The sequence below is a fragment of the Callorhinchus milii genome, unplaced genomic scaffold, assembly GCF_018977255.1.
Source record: "Callorhinchus milii isolate IMCB2004 unplaced genomic scaffold, IMCB_Cmil_1.0 Scaffold2, whole genome shotgun sequence".
NCBI lineage: Eukaryota > Metazoa > Chordata > Chondrichthyes > Chimaeriformes > Callorhinchidae > Callorhinchus > Callorhinchus milii.
Window position 1 is genome coordinate 35161092 of NW_024704743.1, and position 23285 is coordinate 35184376.

Here is a 23285-nt window from a genome sequence, read left to right on the forward strand (position 1 = left end):
CATTTTTATAACACCCTCCCCCCATTAAGATAGATTTGTGCACGTTGAGCACAAAAAAGGACCAGGCTCGGCTCTGATACCACAGATGGTCAAACACCCTGTTGAATCTCTCTAAATACAGGCTATTTGGCTGAGAAAAACCTTCATTCTAATGCAGCTCCTGAATCATTAGATACGCTTCAGGTTTTGCTTCCGTATATATTGAAACCAAAACAAACCAATGTATTTTAAATGGATTTTGCTTAAGATATCTGAAGGTTGTGATGGTGCTTTCTAATTTCAATTACGATTCGTTTATAAATCTTGACATCTTTTGGATTGATAAGATACGTGCTGTGTGTGTAAACAAACATTGTTTCACATTTGTTGTTGTATGCTTGGTTACCTCAAAAATCAATATAAACCTTTTAACACCGCCACTGCCCCATACACCACCAAAAAAAAAAAGCACACAAAACATTTCAGATGCACTGAAACCATAACAATCTCTGCACGGCTTGTCTTGTCAAACTGATCACAGGCTGCAAGGCTAACAGACCTGACCTTCTGTCTCATCCCTTGATCACCCGGCCCAGACTTAATCCATACAGAACAGCACACACCTGCGTCTGCTATCGTTTAACTATTCATACCTGACTGGCACTAATAAATGTCGATCTCTAGGATCTGGTTTGGGGAGTTTTGAGCAGACGTGTCATTACTCTGAACAATATTGACCTAAAGAAGGATTTGTAACCAAGGTCGCGTCACACAAGGAGCTTGGCTTGCACTCGACTCTCCGGTGAGACATATCAGGCAATTGATTTCAATAAGGAGTGCTTGAAGGACATAATACAGCTTTTCTAATTGCAGCTTGGTAATTGCATGATAATTTACCTCCAAAACACAGTTACTGCACTTGGCAGCAATTGAAATGCTGTTAAGATGTTTTGAAGTTATAAGTGCTATATCAAGTAGAAGCATTATAATGATTATTATATATGGTTTTGGTCAAGCGCTCTGAGATGCTACCCTGTGTGAGGGGTGCTATTATAAATGTAAGTTGTTGTTGTCATCTGGGTGTCTGGCAACTGGAGGAATCTACTGCCATGCTTAATGAGTCTCCACAGTACTGAGATTTCTACATATGTATGGTTTCAGTTTGGCTGGTACGCTAAAACCGGCAAGCTTTGAGCTGTTTGTCCAGCTAGGGCCACCCTAGCTGTTAGGGCTGTTTTAACAGGAGCAGATTGGGATTAATTCCTGCCGGAACTGGTGATATGAAATCAGGGCACCAAGCATTTCCTACAGCGTACCCAATCACTATCTGTAGGTTAGCGCTAAAGTCCAGTCACATTGCCAGGACTTTTGAAACACTGTCCATGTTGCATGTGTGACAGCATCGCGTGTAAGGATATCACAACACTCTGTGCAGTGTAGAGCAAGGATTTTGTAAAACATGTACATAGCTGCGAAAAATGTTTGACTAAATTGATAGTGCAGCTGACTGCCCCACATTTCTGTAGTCGTCATGCCAGCTTACTTTGCCTCTGAGTGAGGGTTTGTTGATATGCAAACCAGGCTGTTACAGGGGGTAATGTTAACATGGAGTGGTTGCTTAATGGAGGTGATTTCTTGAGCCGGTTTTTCTAATTATTTAGTAGGTTCACAATCATATATGAATGTGTGAGTGTGTCTCTGGCATGCGCTCATGCGAAAGGCTATGAGAGTTACTTGCTATTGCAATATGAAAGTTACGGGGAACGACTTGGGCTGAATACAAGCATTTTGCGATAATCTTCTTCACAGATCTTGGTGTGGCGAGCTGCACAAACCATTCAAGCACTGACAGATTTTACCGGCAACACTTGCTTTGTGTAAAGCTGTGAGGCATCGTCCTTCGAGAGGATTTTTCTCATTACATGACAACACAAAGTAAATCTCCACCACCTTCCACCTTCCAGCCACTTGGTGTCATCAGTTCTCCATTGAGGTTATACTTCCAAACTCGTGCTCAATTCACATCAAAGCTGGGTATGCATTTTGAAACTTGATCGTACATGTTTTGTAGATCGATACTGCAAAAGTTGAGAGGTTTGTGTGTGGGGGGGGGGGGGTGCAGGAGGAGAAGAGAAAATCAGCAGCAATAAAACAATAATGTGCCATGGTGATATTTCAACACTTCAACCTCAAAAGGTAAAAAAACAGCAGCCCTGATGAGGGGTCAGCTCCTACGTGAAACTTGGTTTATAGGCAACCTGCAATGCTTAGGTTAACCGTGGGCTCTGTTGGTAATCCCATTGAGGGTGATCACTCACCCTCCTATGACTGCACTAACTTTGTGCCCTCTCCTTTGTGATTCTTCCACCCCAGTCAGGTTTCAGTTCATTTTTGGGACCCTTTAAAGGGTGCTCCAAGTCTCCACACGGATGTTATAGGTTTCAATTCTAAGGTGAATCATTGTTAACATGTTTTGATAATGATGATTTCTCCTGACTGTCCTCAGTCTTTCAAATCTTATCCGCTTGGCTTCTTTTGACATTGTTTAAATACAGAAACTGTCTCAGCTTAGCCGGGCTAGCTTGGTAGCACTCCTGCCTCTGTGTCCGAACAATGTGGGTTCAAGCCCCACTTTGGGACTTTGAGCTTTGAGTCTAGGCTGAGACTGACTGGGGGACACTGCATTGAAACCATGGTTCAGATGAGACATTTTAGACTGAGGTCCTGCTTGCCTGTTCAGAAGGAAGTTATAGATCCCATGACATTATTGAAAAGAAACTATTCCCTACTCTCCTGGCCACCAATCCTTCAGATAAATTAGCTGTTCATTTCATGGCTTTTCGCGGCAGACTGCTGTGAACAAATCCTTTGTCACATTTGCGTATATACAGAGTCACAACACTTCACAGCATTGACCTGTGCAGGATTTTGAGAAGATTTGACATTGCAAGTGCTACTTAAACTGCAATAATTATTTATTTATTTGTATACATATTCTATGGTCTTTGCCTACTTAACCTCGTGTTCCCTGACTATGGTATTTGATACCATTTAGTTGCCTCAATGTTCCTACATTATACATTTACCTGATGTTAGCTCTGCTGTACATCACGCTCCTGTAAAAATCAGGAAGAACCATCAGTAAGAGATGTTTGAGGGTAAGATTTTGCTGGAAAAAAAGCTGAGTTTAGGCACAAAATGCAACAAGATGTGCTGCTAGATCTAATGGACGAGTGAGTGCATTCAGTCACACCTCACAGTCACTGGTGCGTTCACAAAAGCGACTGGTCTGGCTGATCATTGTTAATTCTGAGCCCTGTTGAAGAGGATAGAATTGCACAGCCAATTTTTCTTTTCTTTTGACAGCAATCGATTTTTTTTTCAAGTTGATCTTAACCACTTCTGATCATGCAGAAGCACTCAGAACAGCACCAAGTTCGACCTCTTGCAAAATTATCTCTGCATATTCCTTTCCTCAGTTAATTAGATTTCTCTCCAAAAGCAAAAAAAAACTCAAATTTCATATGAAACATTGTTCCCATTTAAATTAGTTAAATAATGCACCAGAGGTTGTAGCATTTTACAAACAAATATGAACAAGCACTGCTGATTGATGTAACATAATGGTAACCACCTACTTTACCACTACTTAACACTATAATAATAATGCTTGCATTTGATATGGTGCCTTATCACATCGTTGAGATGTCTCATAGCGCTTCACAGAATACACTATAAAGTGTAGTGACTGTGTATTTTGTGGGCAAAATGTGGTAGCCATTTGCGCACAGCAGTGTCCCACAAATAGTCATGGATTGAGTGACATATTTTATTTGGTGGGATTGTTGGCCAGGACACCAGGGGAGAGAGAGAAACTCTATTCTCTTTTAGAATAGTGCCATGGGATCTTTAAAGTCCACCTGAACAGGCAGACAGGAGCTCGGTTTAATGTTTCATCCGAACAACGGCACCTCCGACCAACGCTGCAAATTGAGCGTCAGCTTAGACGGCGTGATTCCAAGGCCTGATGTGGGGCTTGAACCCACAACCTTCTGACTCAGAGGCGAGAGTGCTATCAACTGAGACAGGCTGATGCACATGACTGGATCTCACATTAACACAAGCCGTTAAAGCCAGCACTTACATAAAGCCACCAAAGATTCAGGTGGGGAAACTTACACTGGTAAGGTTCACATGACTTGTTCAGCTTGGAATGTCTTATTAATTGGGGCTTCCGGACACATTTACACCTCCAAGTCTCATTTTGAGACAGACATATTTGACAACCCTCAACAAAATCTTTAATTATTGTCGATCCATTTGGCTTTGGCAAATGTGTCTTCTGGACGTTAGCTCAACTCCAGAGAGACCTTGCTCTCTGTTGGGCACTGCACTCATTTTAAGGAATTTCACAAAGGGTAGAGGAAGCCACTTGATATTCAAACCAACAATGTCTGGTCTCAAAGGCTGTTAGCCAACCAATGAAGCTATACGTTACTCATGGAGAAAAACAGTTCCTTCACTGAAACATGAATTGCAATATACTAAAAGAACAAATCCATCCATTCCCCTCCCACCCACCCCAGGCAAGATAGCCTGGAAAAGTCCATCTTGGGAATTTCCATGTATGGGTGGGATGCATGGAACTCTTTTTGGTTTGGATACTCCTCTAAACCGGTCTCCTCCCGACGTGAAAGGCGCTCTATAAATGAAATCTTGTTGTTGTTGTTAAGTGTGGTGATGGGTTTCGAAAGGGCGCACATACCTGGCTGACCCAAAAAATGCATTCAGTCTTCTTGAGAGGAGGCAGACTACCTTTACCCAGATCTTTACCACTGAAAGCAAGGCAATTTATTGTCTCAATATTAGAATGCAAAACAGATTTATATTTCATGTCGGGAGGACGTCCCAAGGCATTTAACAATAACAGCTTGGCACCTGAGCTGAGAATGGGAACCAAGGGAGGTAGGGAAAGAGAAAGATGACCGAAAGCACAGTCAAACAGGTAGGTCTTGAACCACTCCCTATGGTGAAATGTTTGGCATTCATTCACACTTCCTAAACATCAGGGCTGAAACCAGGAAATCGATGTGAGGGAAAAAGATTATGCAGATTTTTTAACAAAAACAGAATTACGTGTGTGTGTGTATATAAATACAAATATATACACACACACGTGTGTTCAGAAAGTCTATCAACCTTATCTAATAGTGCCTATCGACTGGGGACCAGTTGGAATTGGGAAACTTTGAGATAATTATGCATTCGGTCTATCTCAGGAATTTCCATGTGTAGGTCGGATGCATGGAACTCTAGTTTGGATATTCTTAAGCAAGGTGATGGGGCTTCTACACGTGTTGCACACCTGGCTGCCCTAAAAAAAATCATTCAGTCTTCATCTCGTGCTTTGTGACTGTCCTTTATTCAAGGGAGAAAAAAATACATCGCTGGACAGTTCACTCCAGCCTTAATGGAACGACAGGTTTAGAGCAGCAAGTTGCATGTTTGCAATTTATTTGCAATGGGATCTTACAAATATTTCAGAACCACTTCATTCCAACCTGCTGTAGTGATGAGTAAGCCATAAATGTGAACACAATAGAAAAAAGAATCATTTCATAGGAGATAGAGGTTGCCAATAAACTGAAAACAGATTCAATTTGATCGACATTTTAAAAAAAAGGTTGTGCCATATAATAAAAATTGCATAGTTATTCTGATTAATATTGCGCAGAGAACAGAATTCAATAAGCACTCGAGACAATTGCATTTCTTGTTGAGTCAACAAAGTACAAACTAGCTACGGCATCTCAAAACCCCAAGCAATCAAGCAATAATGACATTGCCTTTTACACAGTGCAGGTATGAGCTAGCAATGTACAGCTAAATACACAGCTATGAGAGGGTTAGAAAACAGACATCAGAAGGACCTCAGGAAATACCAACCACAACAACCAGCAAGATTCAAAGGTTTGTTTAATTACTTTAGGAAATAGGACCTACTGTTTATAATTATAATAATCCTTGTATTTGATATAGCGCCTTATCACATCGTTGAGATGTCTCAGAGCGCTTCACACAATATACCGTAAACTGGATTGACTGTGCATTTTATGGGCGAGTGATCAAGTAATTATTCATGTTGTTTTGGTGGGGGAGCTGGAATTATTACTCCCAGAAAGCAATCCACCGATTGACTAACCACTATGTTCCTACTTATTGCTCGGTAAACAGAGGGGTGTGGAGTAAGGTAACTTGCCTAACGTTTTGCCCCGGCCGTATTCCTTTCAATAAATAATAATAATCCTTGCATTTGATAATTTGCTTACATTGTGCAGGCACATAACCAGGCTGATGTAAAATTGCTGTTAGCCTTAAGACCATCGTCTAAAAATATAAGATGATACAGAATTTTGGGAAATTAATTCAGAAGCTGGTTTCCAGCAGTTCTTGTTAAAGCTTTTGAGCTAAAGATTCCACAAATGGCTTTTCTGTTATCTTGAGAAGGAACCATATCCTTTTTCTGCCTTCAACTCCCCTCTCGACTCTCTACCCCCTCCTCGCTCCCTCCCCTCACCATTTCCCCCCTGCTCGGGTCCCGATCTAACTGTCCTCCCGACGTAAAAGGCGCTCTATAAATGCAATCTTGTTGTTCTGAGGATGGAAGTGTCTGAAAACTAGAGAGCAGAAAGTGGAAGTTAACTTGAGGCCTTTCTGTGGTGAATCCGAGGACCAACCAAATGCAAATTGTCAATGGAGGGCAACGGCAAAACATTCATCACCTGTGACAACGATTAGGATCTTCTGAAAATATTAATCAGACGGCCCCATCTTTACAAAATTTCCTTGTAAGACTGACAAGCCGAGTGACGTAGATATTACAATTTTGGTTTAAAGATATTACAATTTAGGTTTGTACATAGGCAGCTTTTACCCACTTTGAATCCAACTATCCAATTAATAGCCTCCCTGAAGGAAGCTGACAGAGCTTTGGAGGACAATTAAGTGCAATAGTCCCGAGTGCTGAACGAGACAGCGTTTATGGATAAAGAACTAGACAAAAGACAATGCATGCTTAAGTAGACTGGTGCTGAGGGAAGCATCACTGAGTAATATCAGGGCAATTTCTTGAAATGGGTTCAGCGCTAGTTCTTCTCCTCGGCTGCAGCTACAGGAAACTGCAGACTTTTTTCCTGCAAATATTTCAGATTTTTTTACCCTTTAATCTTTTGTTTCTGATACAAACAAAAATGGGGTAGGACCCCATTTCACTGCGAAATATAGAAACATTGGCACCACAGTTCAAATCATGTTAATTCAACTGCAGCAACTAGCTCATCCTCAGGGTTAACTACGATGACCACCAACAGCAAAATAAAAACACAGTTTGAAGAAACTTCAAACGATGCCACCTCTACTTACTACGAAGAACACAGGATCGAGTGCAGTTGAAGACAATTTACAGTTTAAATTACATTGATGAATTATTGAAAAATTTGCTGAACTATCAAACACTGCAACCACTCCAGATGTTACTGCCTAACTACATTTATGCTTTATGCTAGAATATAAAGTTCAAAAGGCAACAAATCTCAGCAACTGAAAATACAATCAAACCTGTTCAAACAACCACCTCCATTCAGCAACAACCCCTCATAACAATCACCTTGGAACAGGCCCTTTCAGTGTGTGATCCCATAAACAAATCCTTATTCCAAGGCCCCTTACATAAAGGCAACTTTGGCCCAGTACCCTGAGAGGTTGCAGACTACAGGTTTGACTGCAGTCCTCTTTCTTCCTGTCCCACAGAGTCCCTCCATTGGACCAAAGTGTATAAAAATGTCTGACCTCTGGCCTTCAGATTGCTTCTGACATCACTGTTTATGTATTGCAGCACACACCGGGAGACCCCTGCTGACATACCTTCCTTCATGTTTTGTAAAGTAACCTCAACAATGCACATACACACAACCAGCAGGCGTGCAGAGCACACAGCTGATTCCTGAGCTGAAAGAAAGTGGTCGATTTCCAGGTCATCGGGTCACCAGAAGATCATTTCCTGTTTTCTGTGCATGCGCAAAGTGACACTGGTGCTGACCTGATAAACTGGATGTCAGATGTTTTTTTAAGTGCATGAATTAAAAATGGTCAACTCCCTCCCAGTCATTAGGTTGATGCCTAATGATTCATTTGCTTGTGCAGTAAAGCAGGAACTGGCAAATTAATGAACCAGAAGTCAGCCATTTTAGAGCAAAAAGCCAGCTGTGCACAATGAACAGGGTTAGGAATGCAACTGCGTCATAAGTTATAAGAGTCACATTGTATTTGTGCAACATCAAATACTTTGGCACAGCAGATGTCTGTAATATGCAGAGGTCACGACCACAGCTGCCTTACCTGACGTCGAATAATTTCTAGGTTCTCGCTAGCCTTGTCCATTAGTACTTGGATACCTTCAGGATTTAGCATATTTTTGTTTTCTCGAAAAGTGTCTCTAATTTTCCTGATTGCAAAGGTCCTGTAAAATAAACAAAGATGCAATTGTCTTTAATAAAGTCTGTTGATAAGAAGAATCCTTGGATTTGACACAGTGCTTTTTCAAGTCATTGAAACATTTCAAAGCACTTTACAGGATCTTTCTGCAAAGTGTAGTATTTGTAGGTCAATGTAACAGCCAATATGTGCACATGTAGTGAATGACTAATTTTAGCTGGGGAAATTGTTGCCCTTCTCTTTTCGAATTGTACCATGGATTTTTAATGTCCATCTGAACAGCAAGAAAGAACCTTAACTTAATATCTCCTCTGACGAATCAACCGAGACTGTGAACTCAACTGTGAAGTTCCGAAGGTGAAAGTACTTCTAACCGAGCCAGACTCACACTTTTAAATCACATCCAAATGAGAATGGATTTCAGATGCAGCCTTTAATGTATAATTCACAATAAAAACATTATATATACAGTATACACACACAAACTCCAACAGTACTGCTGGTGTTTTAAAAACAAGCAGTTCAGATTCACATTGATGCTTTAAAGACAGACAATTGTTTTGAAAATTTCAGGCCAATCCCAACACAAAAATATTATTCTGAGGTACTCTGTGTAGCCTTTCAACATACAGACCACCTCAAAGTGTGGTATAAAGCGATCAGAGGCCCAAATTTCCTGATGATCTGAGCCTCAAATCCATCACTATAAAATTTAGGATTGTGCAGAATTCATTCTTATTTTTCTTATATTATTATTTGTCCAATCCTACATAATCTTGAACATTAGTACAGTGATGTTAAAGCTAATATAATGAGATATTTCTAATTTTAGGAGTGGGAAACCTGACTAATCACTCTTCTCCTTATACATTGGTTCTAAGGGCAGCTGTATCACTCTTACCACAGTGCTGGGCTGAACCGCACAGCACAGGGGATGAACCAGTATCACACAGTGCAAATATCCACTGAGCTACCAAGAGCACTCAGACAGGTTTCTGTATTCTAGGTTTGTTCATATACTCTTTCTCCTAATCTAATATAAATGTAATTTTTATATAAAGTGTTTCAGGTGATGTGAATATGTCATTTTCTTCCCAAGTTTACTGTCAGAGGATTGGGTAATAATAAATAATAATTCTCCCATTTGATATATCACCTTTTACATCAGGAGGATGTCTAAGAACATAAGAATTTGCTAGGCGAAAGACGCCAAATATCCATCTAGTTTGCCTTCCACCATCCTGGCATTCGCTTGACATGTCATGTCCCAAACTCTATACTATACCCTGAGATATTATTTTCTATCTAATTTGTTTGTGAAATAAACAACATTTTCTGCTTCCACTGTCTCCCAGGGAACCTGTTTCATAAGATTACTATTCTCTCACTGATGTAGTGTTTCTGCAGATTTGTTCTGAATTTACCCCCCTTCAATTGCAGGCTGTGTCCTCTGGTTCTACTGTTCAGTACAACAAGAAGATTAGATTTGTATAGCGCCTTTCACGTCGGGAGGACCTTCCAAGGTGCTGGACAGTGTACAGCATTTCAGACCTGAGCTAGGGTTAGGGAGGGAGAAGGGAGGGGAGGAATGGTAGTGGCGATGTTACGGGGGTGAGGGAAGGCAGAGCAGGTCATGGCTTGAATGTGGGGAAGAAAAGACAGTTGAGGATCGAACAAGACACCTCGGTTCCTGACTGGCTGGTGAGTTGATGCTGCCAGAGCCTGAGGTGCTGAGGGCTGGCGCGAGCCAATCAGGAGGGCCTCAGTCTTGTTCACATTCAACTGTAGGAAATTTGCCTTTGCTGTTTAACAAAATTGTCAGATTTCTAATCAAATGGCACAGCCCTGAGTGCATACAATCTTTTTTTGAAAACTAAGGCTTAATGTTTACTTTTATGTGTTTGCCTGCATTGACATGGAAAATATTAAACTAATTAACCACATCTGTAATCTTGGGTATCACAATCCTTCCTCTTTTTATAGAAGCAGAAAATGGAGGGTGTGAGGAAGACGAGGTTGTGCTGACCAAAATTTAAGCTTTTAGGTTAATTTCTGCCACTCCAGATCCTTGTGTAAATAGGTGTCATATGGACACCCTTTCCCCCTCCCCAACAAATATATGCTGCATGGACATTTAATGCAGCTGAAACAGTCTAGAGACAATCCAGTAAAGGATCCAGCGATGAAGGCGTGAGAAATTTCAGTGAAATTAATTTTACATGTGAAATCTGTTTTTACATTGTGATCCTCTGACACAAATTTTGAACTGATGGCTGGTGTACCCGCCACAGAACAGTGCAACATTTCCCCTAAATTAAACACACTGACATTGTTCATTTGGTCATTATAGTGCTCCACTCTGCTTGCATTATTGTCTCGTCTCTAGTGGGACAAGGAGTGTAAAGCCAAAGTACATTTGTAATAACTAATAACTAGGAGTCCTGCAGCTCAGTGGTTAGAGCTCTTGCCTCGCAAGCGAGAGACCTAGGTTTGATTCCAGCCAGGTTGAAACCTGAGGCAAGTTTCCTTACTTCACACGCCTGATAATAATCCTTAAAAAAAAATTGGTCACTTCAATCCACAACTGTTTGTGGGACACTGCTGTGCGCAATTGGCTGCCGCGTTTCGCTCAAAAATATACAATCAATTCACTTTACAGTCTATTCTGTGAAGCGCTTTGAGACGTCTATAAAATATGAAAAAGCGCTACATCAGATGCAAGGATTATTATCATTATATAACTATGACCTTGACTCATGCTCCAAAGCAACTAATGGGAAAAAAAAATCATCTTTCACTAACAGCCAAGGAGGAATCGGCAGAAACTATAAGTGGCTTTGTTCAAGAGTTGCCCCAACTAAGGGGCAATACCTCAATCGGGCTTTTTAGGCCTCTCGATTGTTCTGGTCCTGCACCAAAGGTTCACAGTATACAATGGGAAATGTTCTTACCCACACAGAAGTCAACTACAGCAACCTCTCAATGAAGCCATACTGTTGGAACTCTACCATTGCATTATCTCCTGGATCACCTCTTCCAACTGTGAGTGAACTGATTATGAGCAACGCGTCTCAACAGTTAGAATCCTCTTCAAGGTACACCTCTTGCTGAAGCTCATTCATTGATGAGCTGAGTGGTGGGCCACAATTTATACCCGAGTGCTCAACATCAATATATAGTAGTGGGAGAGTTCTTCACTTCCTCAGACAACAACAAGATTACATTTGTATAGTGCCTTTCACGTCAGGAGGACGTCCCAAAGCGCTGGACGGTGTACAGCATTTCAAACCCGAGCTGGGGTCAGAGGGAGGAAGGGAGGGGAGGGTAAGGGGGGTGGCCGATGGCATGGTCGAAGAAGAGGGTTTTGAGGCGGGACTTGAAGGAGGGGGCGAGGCGGAGTGATTGGGGGATGGAATTCCAGAGGTTGGGGGCAGAGTGGCTGAAGGCTCTCCCACCAATGGTGGGGCGGGTGGGTCGGGGGACATGGAATAGGCCAGAGCCGGCTGAGCGGAGGGAGTGGGCGGGTTGGTAGGGGGTTAGGAGGTGACAGAGGTAGAATGGGGCGAGGCCATGGAGGACTTTATAGGTGAGGACCAGGATCTTGAACTGGATTCCCTGAAGGATAGGGAGCCAATGGAGTCAGGGGAGATGGGGTCATGGAGTTTGGTGCAGGAGAGAACACGGGCTGCAGAGTTCTGGATTATCTGCAGCCTGTGGAGGGAGGAGTTGGGAAGGCTGACAAGCAGGGTGTTTGTATAGTCAAGTTATGTAATTATATAAATCATAGTTACATAATTCAAGATTAACCCTCACAAAAAAAACAATCCTTCTGTATGAAGATCAGATTGATAGTGCCCAGCTCCTCTCAGTTCATTCTTTAGCTGATGAAGTTAGACCAAAGCCTGTCCTTGTACATATAATGCCAAAGATGGGAGATAAGCTGGCCTCAGTGAAAGAATAAAAAATATACCCAACATATCATTGGAAGCCTGAAGATGATGTACGTTCAGTGAGAACTAAATGGATGTATCTAGTTTGTTTCAATTGTTGAAATAATTTTAGGCAGCTTCATATCTAAAGGGACATTTACACCACGTATTTGAAGATTACCCTGTGTTACTGTGCCGCACCCAGCAACCCCCCACCCAAATTGTTAGATTATGCTAAAGTCTGAACTTCTACACATCATGTAATTTCCTTTCATTCAAGTTAATTTCATTGTTGGAGATGCCATCCTTCGTACAATAATTTAAACCAAGGTCCAGTCTGCCTGTTAAAGATCCCATGACACTATTCAAACAGAGAAGGGATTTTCTCCTGATGCCAACAATCCCCCAAAAAAATTAGTCATTCATTTCATGGGTATTTATGGGACATTGCTGTGTGCAATTGTGCTGTCACCTTTGCCTACAAATACAGTCACTCCATTTCACGGTAAATAAAGTGCAATACCAAATGTAAGGATTATTATTATTGGACAAATTACATTACACACTTCTCCAAATTAATAGATCTAAATACAACCAAAACTTTGCATTAATTTCATGTCATTTAAAAATTCTATGTATAGCAATATGCAATATACTGTTCATTTTATCATCCAGTTAAATTGATGTGGCTGCCGCGTATTGCATTCTCTGGTCACTGCAAAATTGCTATTCTTGTACAACTGAGAGATTTGGGCAATCCAGATATGGTGGGCAATGAGCTATCTGAAGCACAAAGCATTGTGTTCTACCGACCTCCTTATGTATGCACTAAGTGTAGGTGTATGTGTGTGTGCGCGTGATGATATGTATGTATGGTGTGTGATATGCGAGAGTGTACTTGTAAGATATTATATATGGATATAAAAATACACATATACAATATCAAAATAAATAGCCCATACATTTAGTATAGTGCCTTTCACCTAGGGAGGATGTCTCAAAGCACTTCACATGCTATACCGTGAAGTGACTGTGTATGTTGTAGGCGGATATGTAATACAAGGTTACACTTGGGCATAACCCCACCAATGATCTACCAATGTGTTCCCACCAATGTGTTCTTAAACCTTTTTACCATAGAGGGAACAAATCCTTCATACAACATTTTGGTTCTGGTGCCTTAAATAGTTAATGGTAATTTTTTTTAAAAAAGACACACACAAGACATATCACCAAAACCACCCAAACACTAAATTGCAAACTTTGGAAAAAGGTAAATTCAGTCAATCATCCCCACATCTTCATCAATAAAACAGTGCCACACAAGTCACCACAGATAATGCAGTGCGTCTCTCATCATTCAGACACAATACCACTAAGGCAGCCTTTACAGTAGAGGGTGCTGAATAGCTATTAATTTCATCTCTGTCAGCTTCTGTCATCTTCTTTCTCCGTTCCTCGCACTGCGCTGCGTGCTCATAAATAATACATTTCAATCAATGTGGCTTCGGTGGCTACTGAATGCCACCCTATCGCTGCACACTAGCAGATGGTGATGCTTTTAATTAGGGCCTGTTCACCTATAAAGAGACACAAGAGTGTATTGTTAATAGGATTTGCTTAATATGAAATCTAATTCGTATCTGCAGCTGTTCCCAGTATCATGCCGCTCATTCTGTGGTCCTTGCCTGGTGTTCTGGGACACTGGCATTCAAAGAAAATGACATGTCAAAATTCTTAAGGTGTTTCTAAGCCAACTGATTGTATGTCATTTAATTGGAAAATACATTTCAATCACAACAGGGGTGTGGATTACAGTGAATCTAATAGATGATGGAGTTGCTGGTGCTGGGTGGAAGGGGGGGTCACTGGCAACTATTTAAAGTTCTTGATTTCTTGGTCAGTGTCCAGCTACAGAGCAATTTAAAAGCCATGAGTTTCCATTACTGTCACTTTATTGATCTGTGCCACTTATGAAGTTACGATTGTTAACAGGAACAAGACACACCCTTCCCCACCCTCTCCCCAATACTCAGAATACAAAAATGTAGAATCCATCAGGAGACGGCTGCCAAATCCTAAAGTGAAATGGCAAAAATATTCTGCACTTTTTAATCCAATTTCAAGCCCAAAACATGTTATATGCACAGTACAACTCTGTCAGCACACCAATTTTGATCTGTGTAGAATCCTGGCTGTCACACATCATGGCACATGGGGGGTGGGGGGGAGCATCAAAGGGATTTAAACCAATAATGGTGTGTGTGTGTGGGTGGGAGGAAGAAAGGAGAGAACAAAAATGTTCAGTTTAAGCTGGTTTTCCTACTTCCTCTCAATTTTAGTAACTGAGAAATAAAAGCCAGCCTTCTCTGTCAAGTGGAATCTGAAATGTTGCTGGAGTGCAATGAGTGCAATTATCACAAAATATAGAATAATGTGAGAAATCTCAGAATCTCTTCCATTCACACTATGCTGAGAAGCACTGACAACACGTTTTGGATGCCACCTTGTGCAATGGTTAACACAATGATTTACATTTATATAGTAAGTACAGAGTACAGTACCTATGAAGTACATATATATTCACTAAGAAAAACATGCACTTTTAAAAAAAACACACATAAATTGTGTATATCTAACAATTTCTCCCCCACCACCCCAGTTAATGGAAGAGAATGGACATTCAGAAGAACCAAAAACCTTATTATACAAAATTCCATGTCAGAGCATTCCGTAGTTATTTTAGGAACTACAGAAAACCAACTTTGATTACTTTACCGCCTTAGAAGAGTATTTCCCTTCACTAGCATTGTGAACTTAAGAGTATTTAAGAAGGAAAAATAACAGTATTCTCTCAGTTGAATGTTGCAAATAATTTGTTGTGTTACCTTCACTTTTTATTACAGACACAAATCCTCATTTTGAGGTGGACTGAAGTAAAACACTTATATCAGGTAGATATTAACATGAGATCTGATCATATTGGCATGAATGGAGGCTTGAGATTAAAGATCAGATGGGTATGAGTGACAGTGGGGTTCAGAGATCAGGTCAGGGGGATATAAGTGGAGAAGGGGTTCTCTTCCAACTTCTATAAAGAAGGAAAAAAATCACATGCCCAGCTGCAAATTTAAGACGGACAGGCACTTCACTTGAATTGCACCAGCTGCTAACTGCAGCTCCTGGGATCTCGGATTTAGTTCAAATCGTCCTGATCACAAATGGGATCTCATTGGGGCCTATCGTTTAAAAGTAGCAATTGATTTTGTGAGCAGAAAACAATCCTCCCTCCCTTCATTTACCAGCGCTTTGTAAATGAAAAATAACAATTCTGCATTAACAGCCAACTTTTAAAAAATAAATGTTAGAAATCAAAGTTGTTTAGTGTGCCGCACCATAAAATGAAATGAACTGCATTTAATTAGTAAGTGCACATGAACCCCAGATCAGCCATAACCACAATGATTCCTTTCACTTAATGGGATTTTTATTGATATTGTCACAAAAGTGAAAATGTTCTCATTGCTTACATACGGGAACACGTTACAGTTCCTATTTTATTTTATCTCAAATGTTATCTCCCCTCTCTTTTCCCTTAAGACAAACAGTTTCCAGGACCTCGCTCAAGTGATCATTATTCACACGAGGCTTGACAGTGAGCGTCTGCACACTATAGAACAGCAGCATGCTGGGTGCATAATTTAGACATTAGGTTCGATCCCCAGCTTTCCTTTCTACCCCACATCCGGTCCCTGACCAGAACCTCTTTCCACAACCTCAGTCACATTGTCAGCGTCCAACCGTACTTCACACCCAACACAGCCGAAACACTCGTCCAAGCATTTATTACCGCCCACCTCAATAATTCAATGGCCTCTTCGCTGGTCTCCCCAACTCCAATATCCACAAAATCCAACTAATTCAAAATTCCACTGCCCATAACATTCACCCACACTAATCTCTGTACCACCATCACACCAGTCCTTGCCCCCCCCCGCCGCCCCCCATCACAGAACAGATTGACTTCAAGATGCTCACACTCGTCTACAAATCCCTTCATGTCCTGGCATCTCCCTACCTCTCCGACCTGCTTACTCCCCACTCCACCACCCGTTCGGTTGGCTCCATCCTCCTAGTTGTCCCTCAAACCTCCGCTCCATAATTGGTGGCCGTGCTTTCAACCACTATGCCACAAAACCTTGGAACTCTCTCCCTCAATTTCACCTTGCTCCCTCCTTCCCCATTTTCAGATCAGGTCTAAAGACCTTCCTCTTTGACCTTACGTACGGTCACCTGGCTCAGCGTCAGGCTCCACCACTGTTAAGTGCTCCAAAACACTACCCCTGCGTGTATGGTGCTAAATGCAAGCTGTTGTACTAAGTATAACAGGATCTATACTTTGTAGGGCAGTCTGACACGGGATTGAAGTCTATACTCTTTGTGAAGTGACACATAAACGAACAGCAGATGAATCAATGAAACAAGTTTATTAGGACTTGCTCCTTTTATGTAATGAATCGAGACTTAAACTCAATAAAACACGACTGTCATCTAATATTGAAGTACCAGTCAACAAAATTTAATGAGAGATCTGGTTTCAAGTCAGATAGAATCCTGGAGTGAAGGAACAATCAGTCTACAACACCATGGCTGCAAACATTTGGTTGTGAGCGGGATGGAGAAAAGGATGCTCAATCTGTGGTTTAGACCATTACTCAAGTATTTTAGGAATGCTAACCACACATCTAAATGAAGGTATTCAATATTAAACCTCACAATCTTTCAGAGACATTCTTTTTAAGTTGCATATGAATGTTTTTTAGATGCTCAAATGGTTCAAATCCACCAGAAGTCAAATGTCACATCATTCAGAACTATAGATCTCAGATAATGAGTTTTCCTTATTTAGTTCAGCCCACTCTGTAACTTGGTAGGTAGTATTCTGACAATTTGCAATGGCAAAAGCTTCCTGTTACGATTCTTGGACTTATGAACAGACTCCTTGGCTCTAACTAAATTAGATGAAGTCTCAGAAACAAACTATTATCCACTTTATGTTGCTACTTAGAATAAAAGTGGTATTGCTGTTAAAATATTCTGGAGAAAGCCCATAATACCTACCCTTCTCACTGACTGCTGTTTTTCTCTGAAGGACTGCTTAGACCCAGACAATTAACAAGGATATAGTTCTGCTTTTGGATATTAGTGGCCTGCTACAGCATTTTTACTTGAAACATTTCAGCATCTCTTCATATGGTTTCTTAAGAAAAAAAATCTCTTTTGCAAGGGAACAATTACTGCAAAGTTATCAGGAAGGAGTTAGATACATAACCAGGCAAGGCTTGGTATCCACCTCAAGAGCATTTTTTAAATAATGTTGTAGTCTGCAGAATAATAATAATTTAATATAGTGCCTTATCTCATTGTCGAGATGTCTCAAAGCGCTTTACAAAATATACTGTGAAGTGGATTAACTATGTATTCTGTGAGTGGGATGTGACAGCCAATTTGCACACAGCAATGTCTGACAAACAGCCATGGAGTGAGTGACCAATTTTATTTGGATGACTAGTTAGCCAGGAAACTCCTTTATCTTTTTAAAAGTACTATGGAATCTTTAATGTCCACCTATACAGGCAGAGAAGACCTCGGTTTAACATCTCATCCGAAGAACGACACCTCCAACAATGCAACACCCCCCCAGCACCGTATTGGAGTATCACCTTAGATTATGTGATTCCAAATCCCAATGTGGGGCTTGAACTCACAATCTTCTGACTTAGAGGCGAAAGTGCTACAATTGCACCAGGCTGACACACAAAAGGGCAAATGTTGATCTTTCACAAAGGTTTGAGCTATATCGGCAATGAATTAAATCAGATACTAGTAGATTTTTACCCAATAATCAGCTATTCCCTCTATGTACATCGACATAATTATGAGCTGCTGGATCGTGGAAGCAGAACTTATTGCCAGCGGATTTGGAATTGTCTAATTTCAGGAGGAAACTTTGACCCAAACCCCTCTGACAGCGCAACACTGCTGCGAATGTACAGGAAAGAGGGGAAAAAAACAAGGAACAAACTGTGGGCAGGAGTGTCATGAGACTGGAGAAGATTAGGGGATTCTCAGGTGTCTTTAAAAAGTGCTTTAGAACGCTCCCCTGTGTGAAGGGCGCTATATAAATGCAAGTTGTTCTTGCATAAAATTCCTTGAGAAGAATTTGCACCACCAATTAAGCTTGAGAATATCCTAAAGGAATACATTGTAGAAATTACAGCACAGGAGGACATTTGGCATTTTGAGCCTATGCCAGCGTATTGAGCCTTTGCTGGTTTCATGAGCCAATGAACTCCTCTATTCCAGCTATCCATTTAAATCCTAATTGCCTACTCTTTCCCTGTACATCTTTTTACAGAAGGATAAATAAATAAGCAAGAACATTAAGGGATATGGAGAGAAATCTGGAAAATGGGATTAATATAAGAGGGTAAATACAGAAAAGCAAATAGCAATGACTGAAACACAATGGCTTCCTTCTGTGTAGAAAATGTGTATGTTTTCATGACATATACATATCTCGCACAACAAAAACAATGATTTGCAATTACTCAAACATCAAACACTTTGATGTAAATGTGAATCTCAATCACTGTCTTTGTATAAAACATTTAGAAAAACATTTCTAAATGCATGAAACCACATTTGAAACGTTCCTTTACCTTTTTGCGAACTGCAGAGGCGCAGGGGATAAATGTGCCGATTGATAGAATTTTACAACTATTACTGCAGCAGTCAGAGGATGAAATGGAACGTTTGCAGTTTACAGAGGAACTGACAGAATTCAATTTAATTTAAAAGGAATCATAAAGTGATAGTCATACAGCTTGCCATCCTCCTCCCTCATCCACCTTAGACCATAAGACGTAGGAGCAGGAGTAGGCCATTCGGCCCCTCGAGCCTGCCCCGCCATTTAATAAGATCATGGCTGATCTTCTAACCTAATTCCATTTACCCGCCTTATCCCCATATCCCTTAATCCCTCTATCCTTTAGAAATCTATCAACCTCAGTCTTGATTATGTTCAAGGACTGAGCATCCACAGCTTTCTACGGTAGAGAATTCCACAAATTCACTAGCCCTGAGTGAAGAAATGTTTCCTCAACTCAGTTCGAAAAGACTGACCTTTAATCTTGAGACTATGACCCCGAGTTTTAGATTCTCCAACCAGGGGAAACAGACTCACGACATCTACCTATCAAGACCCTTAAGGATCTTATAGGTTTCCATAAGATCACCTTAGTGGGACAGCACTCACATGATTCAAGTTCTACTTAACAAACCACCAATGTTGTTTCCTCCCACCACCCCAAGCCTCCAATCTTGGCCCCCTTCTTTTCTACAGCCTCCCTCTTGGTAATGTCATCCACAGAAATGGGGGTCAACTTCCACATGTATGTGGATGACACCCAAATCTACTTCTCCTCCTCCAGCTGTGACTCGCAGTCTGCTGATGTCCTATCAGCTTGTTTGACGGATATCAAGGCCTGGATGAAAGCAAATTTCATGCAGCTGAATATCAGCAAGACAGAAGCCATACTTTTTGGCTCCTGTCAACATCTTCTCTCCTGTGGGTCTGAACTCCTTGAGCTCTCCCTCAGACTGAGTGAATCTGTGTGCAACTTAAGCGTCAGGTTCAATTCCCAGCTTTCCTGTCTACTCCACATCCATTCACTGACCAGGTCCGCTTTTTTCCACCTCTGCCACATTGCCCGCCTCGGTCTGTACCTCACAATCAACACAGCCATAACCCTTGTCCATGCCTTGGTCACTTCCCAGCTGGACTATCCAATGCCCTCCTCACTGGTCTCCCCAGCTCTACTATATACAAAATGCAATTAATCCAAAACTCCGCTTCCCGGATACTTACAAGTACAAACTCCGTAACAGGCTCCACTGGCTCCCAATTACTGAATGGATCGATTTCAAGATCATCTCATTCATTTTCAAATCCTTTCATGCACTGGCACCTCCCTATTTATCCGATCTGCTTACCCCCTACTCTACCATCCACTGCCTCCGTTTGGCTGGCTCCGGCCTCCTGTTTGTCCCTTGTCCACTCCACCATCGGTAGCCATGCCTTCAGCCAGTACGCCCCATAACTCTGGAACTCCCTCCCTCCCCACCTTCAAATCCTGCCTAAAGACCTTCCTTTTTGTTATGCTTATGGTCACCTCCCCACTCTCTTTCCCCAGGCTCAGCGTCAGACTCCACCACTGTCACGTGCTCCGAGACGTGACCTTGTGTGAAGGTAACTATATAAATGCAAGTTGTTATTGAGAAAAAAAGCTGTTGTTTAGAAGTTAGTGCATTTTCTTTTCCCAGTGATGAAAAGGGGCTCAATGAAAATTATATTAAAATAAGATAGAAATGCATGTTCGAGGAATTCAGATCACAACTGAATTACATTATCACACGAGACGTTCAACAAGGAAAAACATTTATCAAGTGCTTTCGATTACAATCATTCAGTACATGCTACCATCCATTTTTCTCTTTGTCTAACAATTAAATCCTTGATCTTATGGCAGCATTTACATTGCACCCTTCACTCAGGTAGTATCTCGAAGCACTTAACAGCGGTGTGGTTTGGCACCCTTTTATCCCAATCAAAGTTCAATCGTACCCATGTCTTAACATGGTTCTATTCAATTATTTGAAGACATTCATGTCTTATCACAAGTCCAAGTATCAGCCAAAATCTCTCACCCGTGATGGAGTCAATGGAATAACTTATAATCATTTTGCATCCAGAGATACCGGTAGACTTGTCATCTCCTTTGTTCTCATTTAAAGGTAGTTGCCAAAAAGCTATTTTACGCCCAAACCACTTTTCCTTTCAACCTTCTTATAACGCCCACCTCCATCTAAAGCTGCTATCACATCCACTCCCACAAACTTCCAGACAGAATAGAAAAAAAGGCTTGTTGCCATAGCCATCTTTTCTGAAATCCAGCTTTTCACTCACTCCTTACTTGGCACAACCTTTCTCCTCCAATTTTAATGAAGCTCCTTTGAGATTCCCTCCCTTGCTCCTCTCCAGCTCTAAGCACACTGTCCTACACTCTTCTTCTTTCGTGCACAATGTAGTTTCTGAACTTAAGGACTGTTTATTTCCTTAATATCCTTTGTTTCTCTTATACTCTATAGATTTTTTTAAAAGGGTAAGATACAATTCAGCTAACCTCTACTTTGTTTTAATCTTGGGCCTCTGGCACTTGACCACACAAGTAACTTCTTTAAAGAGAGGGATTCTGACAGAATAATTAGGATAGCAACTAAGTTTTACCAATAATGAAAGTAATGCTTTAAGGTCAGACTATACGTTTTCCTGTACAATAATTAATACAAAACACTCACATTTCTTAACTCCTGAAACTCGGCACTAATATCCTCAGCCTTCATAACATTTGACCTAAAAAAATAGAAATACATTTACATGAATGGCCAGAGATTGTCACTAACCCAAGGTATGTAAATAAATTACTTTCCATGTAAACAAAAATGATAAATACCTCATCTCTGAAACTGTCAAGCCAGAAATGTCAAGCACTTGAAATGTCAATCTCCTCCCAACATGAAAGGCACTATCTAAGTAATGCTTTTGGCGGGATTCTGGATAAGAAATACAATTCACATTTTCCAAACGGTTAAGTCTGAAACAGCAAATGAATTATATTTCATTATTTAGAATTATAGCTTGTTTGCTTTCTCCAAATTAAATTCCATGTTACAAGTGAATAAAATTGCTGAAAACAAACATTTGCATAATGTTCATTAAGCTGCATTTTAATAGGTTACACAATGCTAACACTCCAGGGCAGCACTTCTTTTCTGTCACCATATAGGAGTATGGAACTAACAAACGTATGGTACGTTGGTTTCCTTGCCAGGACTGATACTGGATCATGCCAACATTGGATCATCCGTTACAGACTAAAGTACATTCACTCTCTGCAGGGAAATAATACTCTAACATTTCCATACCTGTTCCAAAAATTACGCAATCTATTGGGAAATTAGAAAGTGGTTTGTTTCCATTAGACAAGGGGAGAGAAGAGGAAGGAGGGGAAGAGGTGGCAAAATGTTTTAGGGCATAGCTTAACCATCACTGGTGAAGCCTGGCTTATTCTCATGGTTGGGGAGTGAGATACAGCAAGTTTTTTTTCAGTAAAACAAAGGCTTAGCAAAACTGACAACAAAAGTGTCCACAGTTAATAGGTTTTTGCCAGGGTGCAATGGTGATAGATTGTGTTCTGAACATGGAAAAATTCATTCACTGAATGACCAATCTCAGTAATGGTTTGTCAATTGTTTAACTGTTTAATTGTTTAACCTGATCACTGGAAGGCTGTGATGATTGATACTTTTCACTGGAAGGTTTTTTTTTGGGGGGTGGATTCTGGATAAGAAATACAACTTGAATTTTCCAAAAGGCTAAGTTTGGAACAGTAAATGAATTATGTAGTATTATGGCGTGCTTGACTTCACTGATTTAAATTCCATGTTACAAGTGAATGAAATGATGGGATGGCACTAAACCCTGATTGTTGGGTTGAATTGTACTTGGCCCCAATTAATTCCCAATTTCCCTAACATACATTTCTTCCTTGAATTCCCTCATTTTGATCTGCATTTCAGCTGCAGAGCTCTGCACAGATCCGAAATGTTGCTGAGACAAGAGCAAAAAAAATGAAGCTCACAGTGGAAACAGGAATCTAGGTCATCATCATCCTGAGAGCATTTTTATTCAAACCTAAATATAGCAATGCATCGTCAAAGTGTTTAATTTATTATTTTTTAGAAAAGTTGGCAATATGGAAA

At 40.8% G+C, this 23285-nt stretch overlaps 1 protein-coding gene across 1 annotated transcript in view; it reads right to left on the minus strand.

Annotated features, from left to right (window-relative positions):
* LOC103184567 (LYR motif-containing protein 4) overlaps positions 1 to 23285 on the minus strand; it is a 102614-nt gene that overhangs the window by 52411 nt on the left and 26918 nt on the right. Inside the window, exon 2 of the mRNA XM_042331959.1 lies at positions 8377 to 8497. Coding sequence (XP_042187893.1) covers positions 8377 to 8497 — 121 coding nt within the window. The remainder of the gene's footprint in view (positions 1 to 8376; positions 8498 to 23285) is intronic.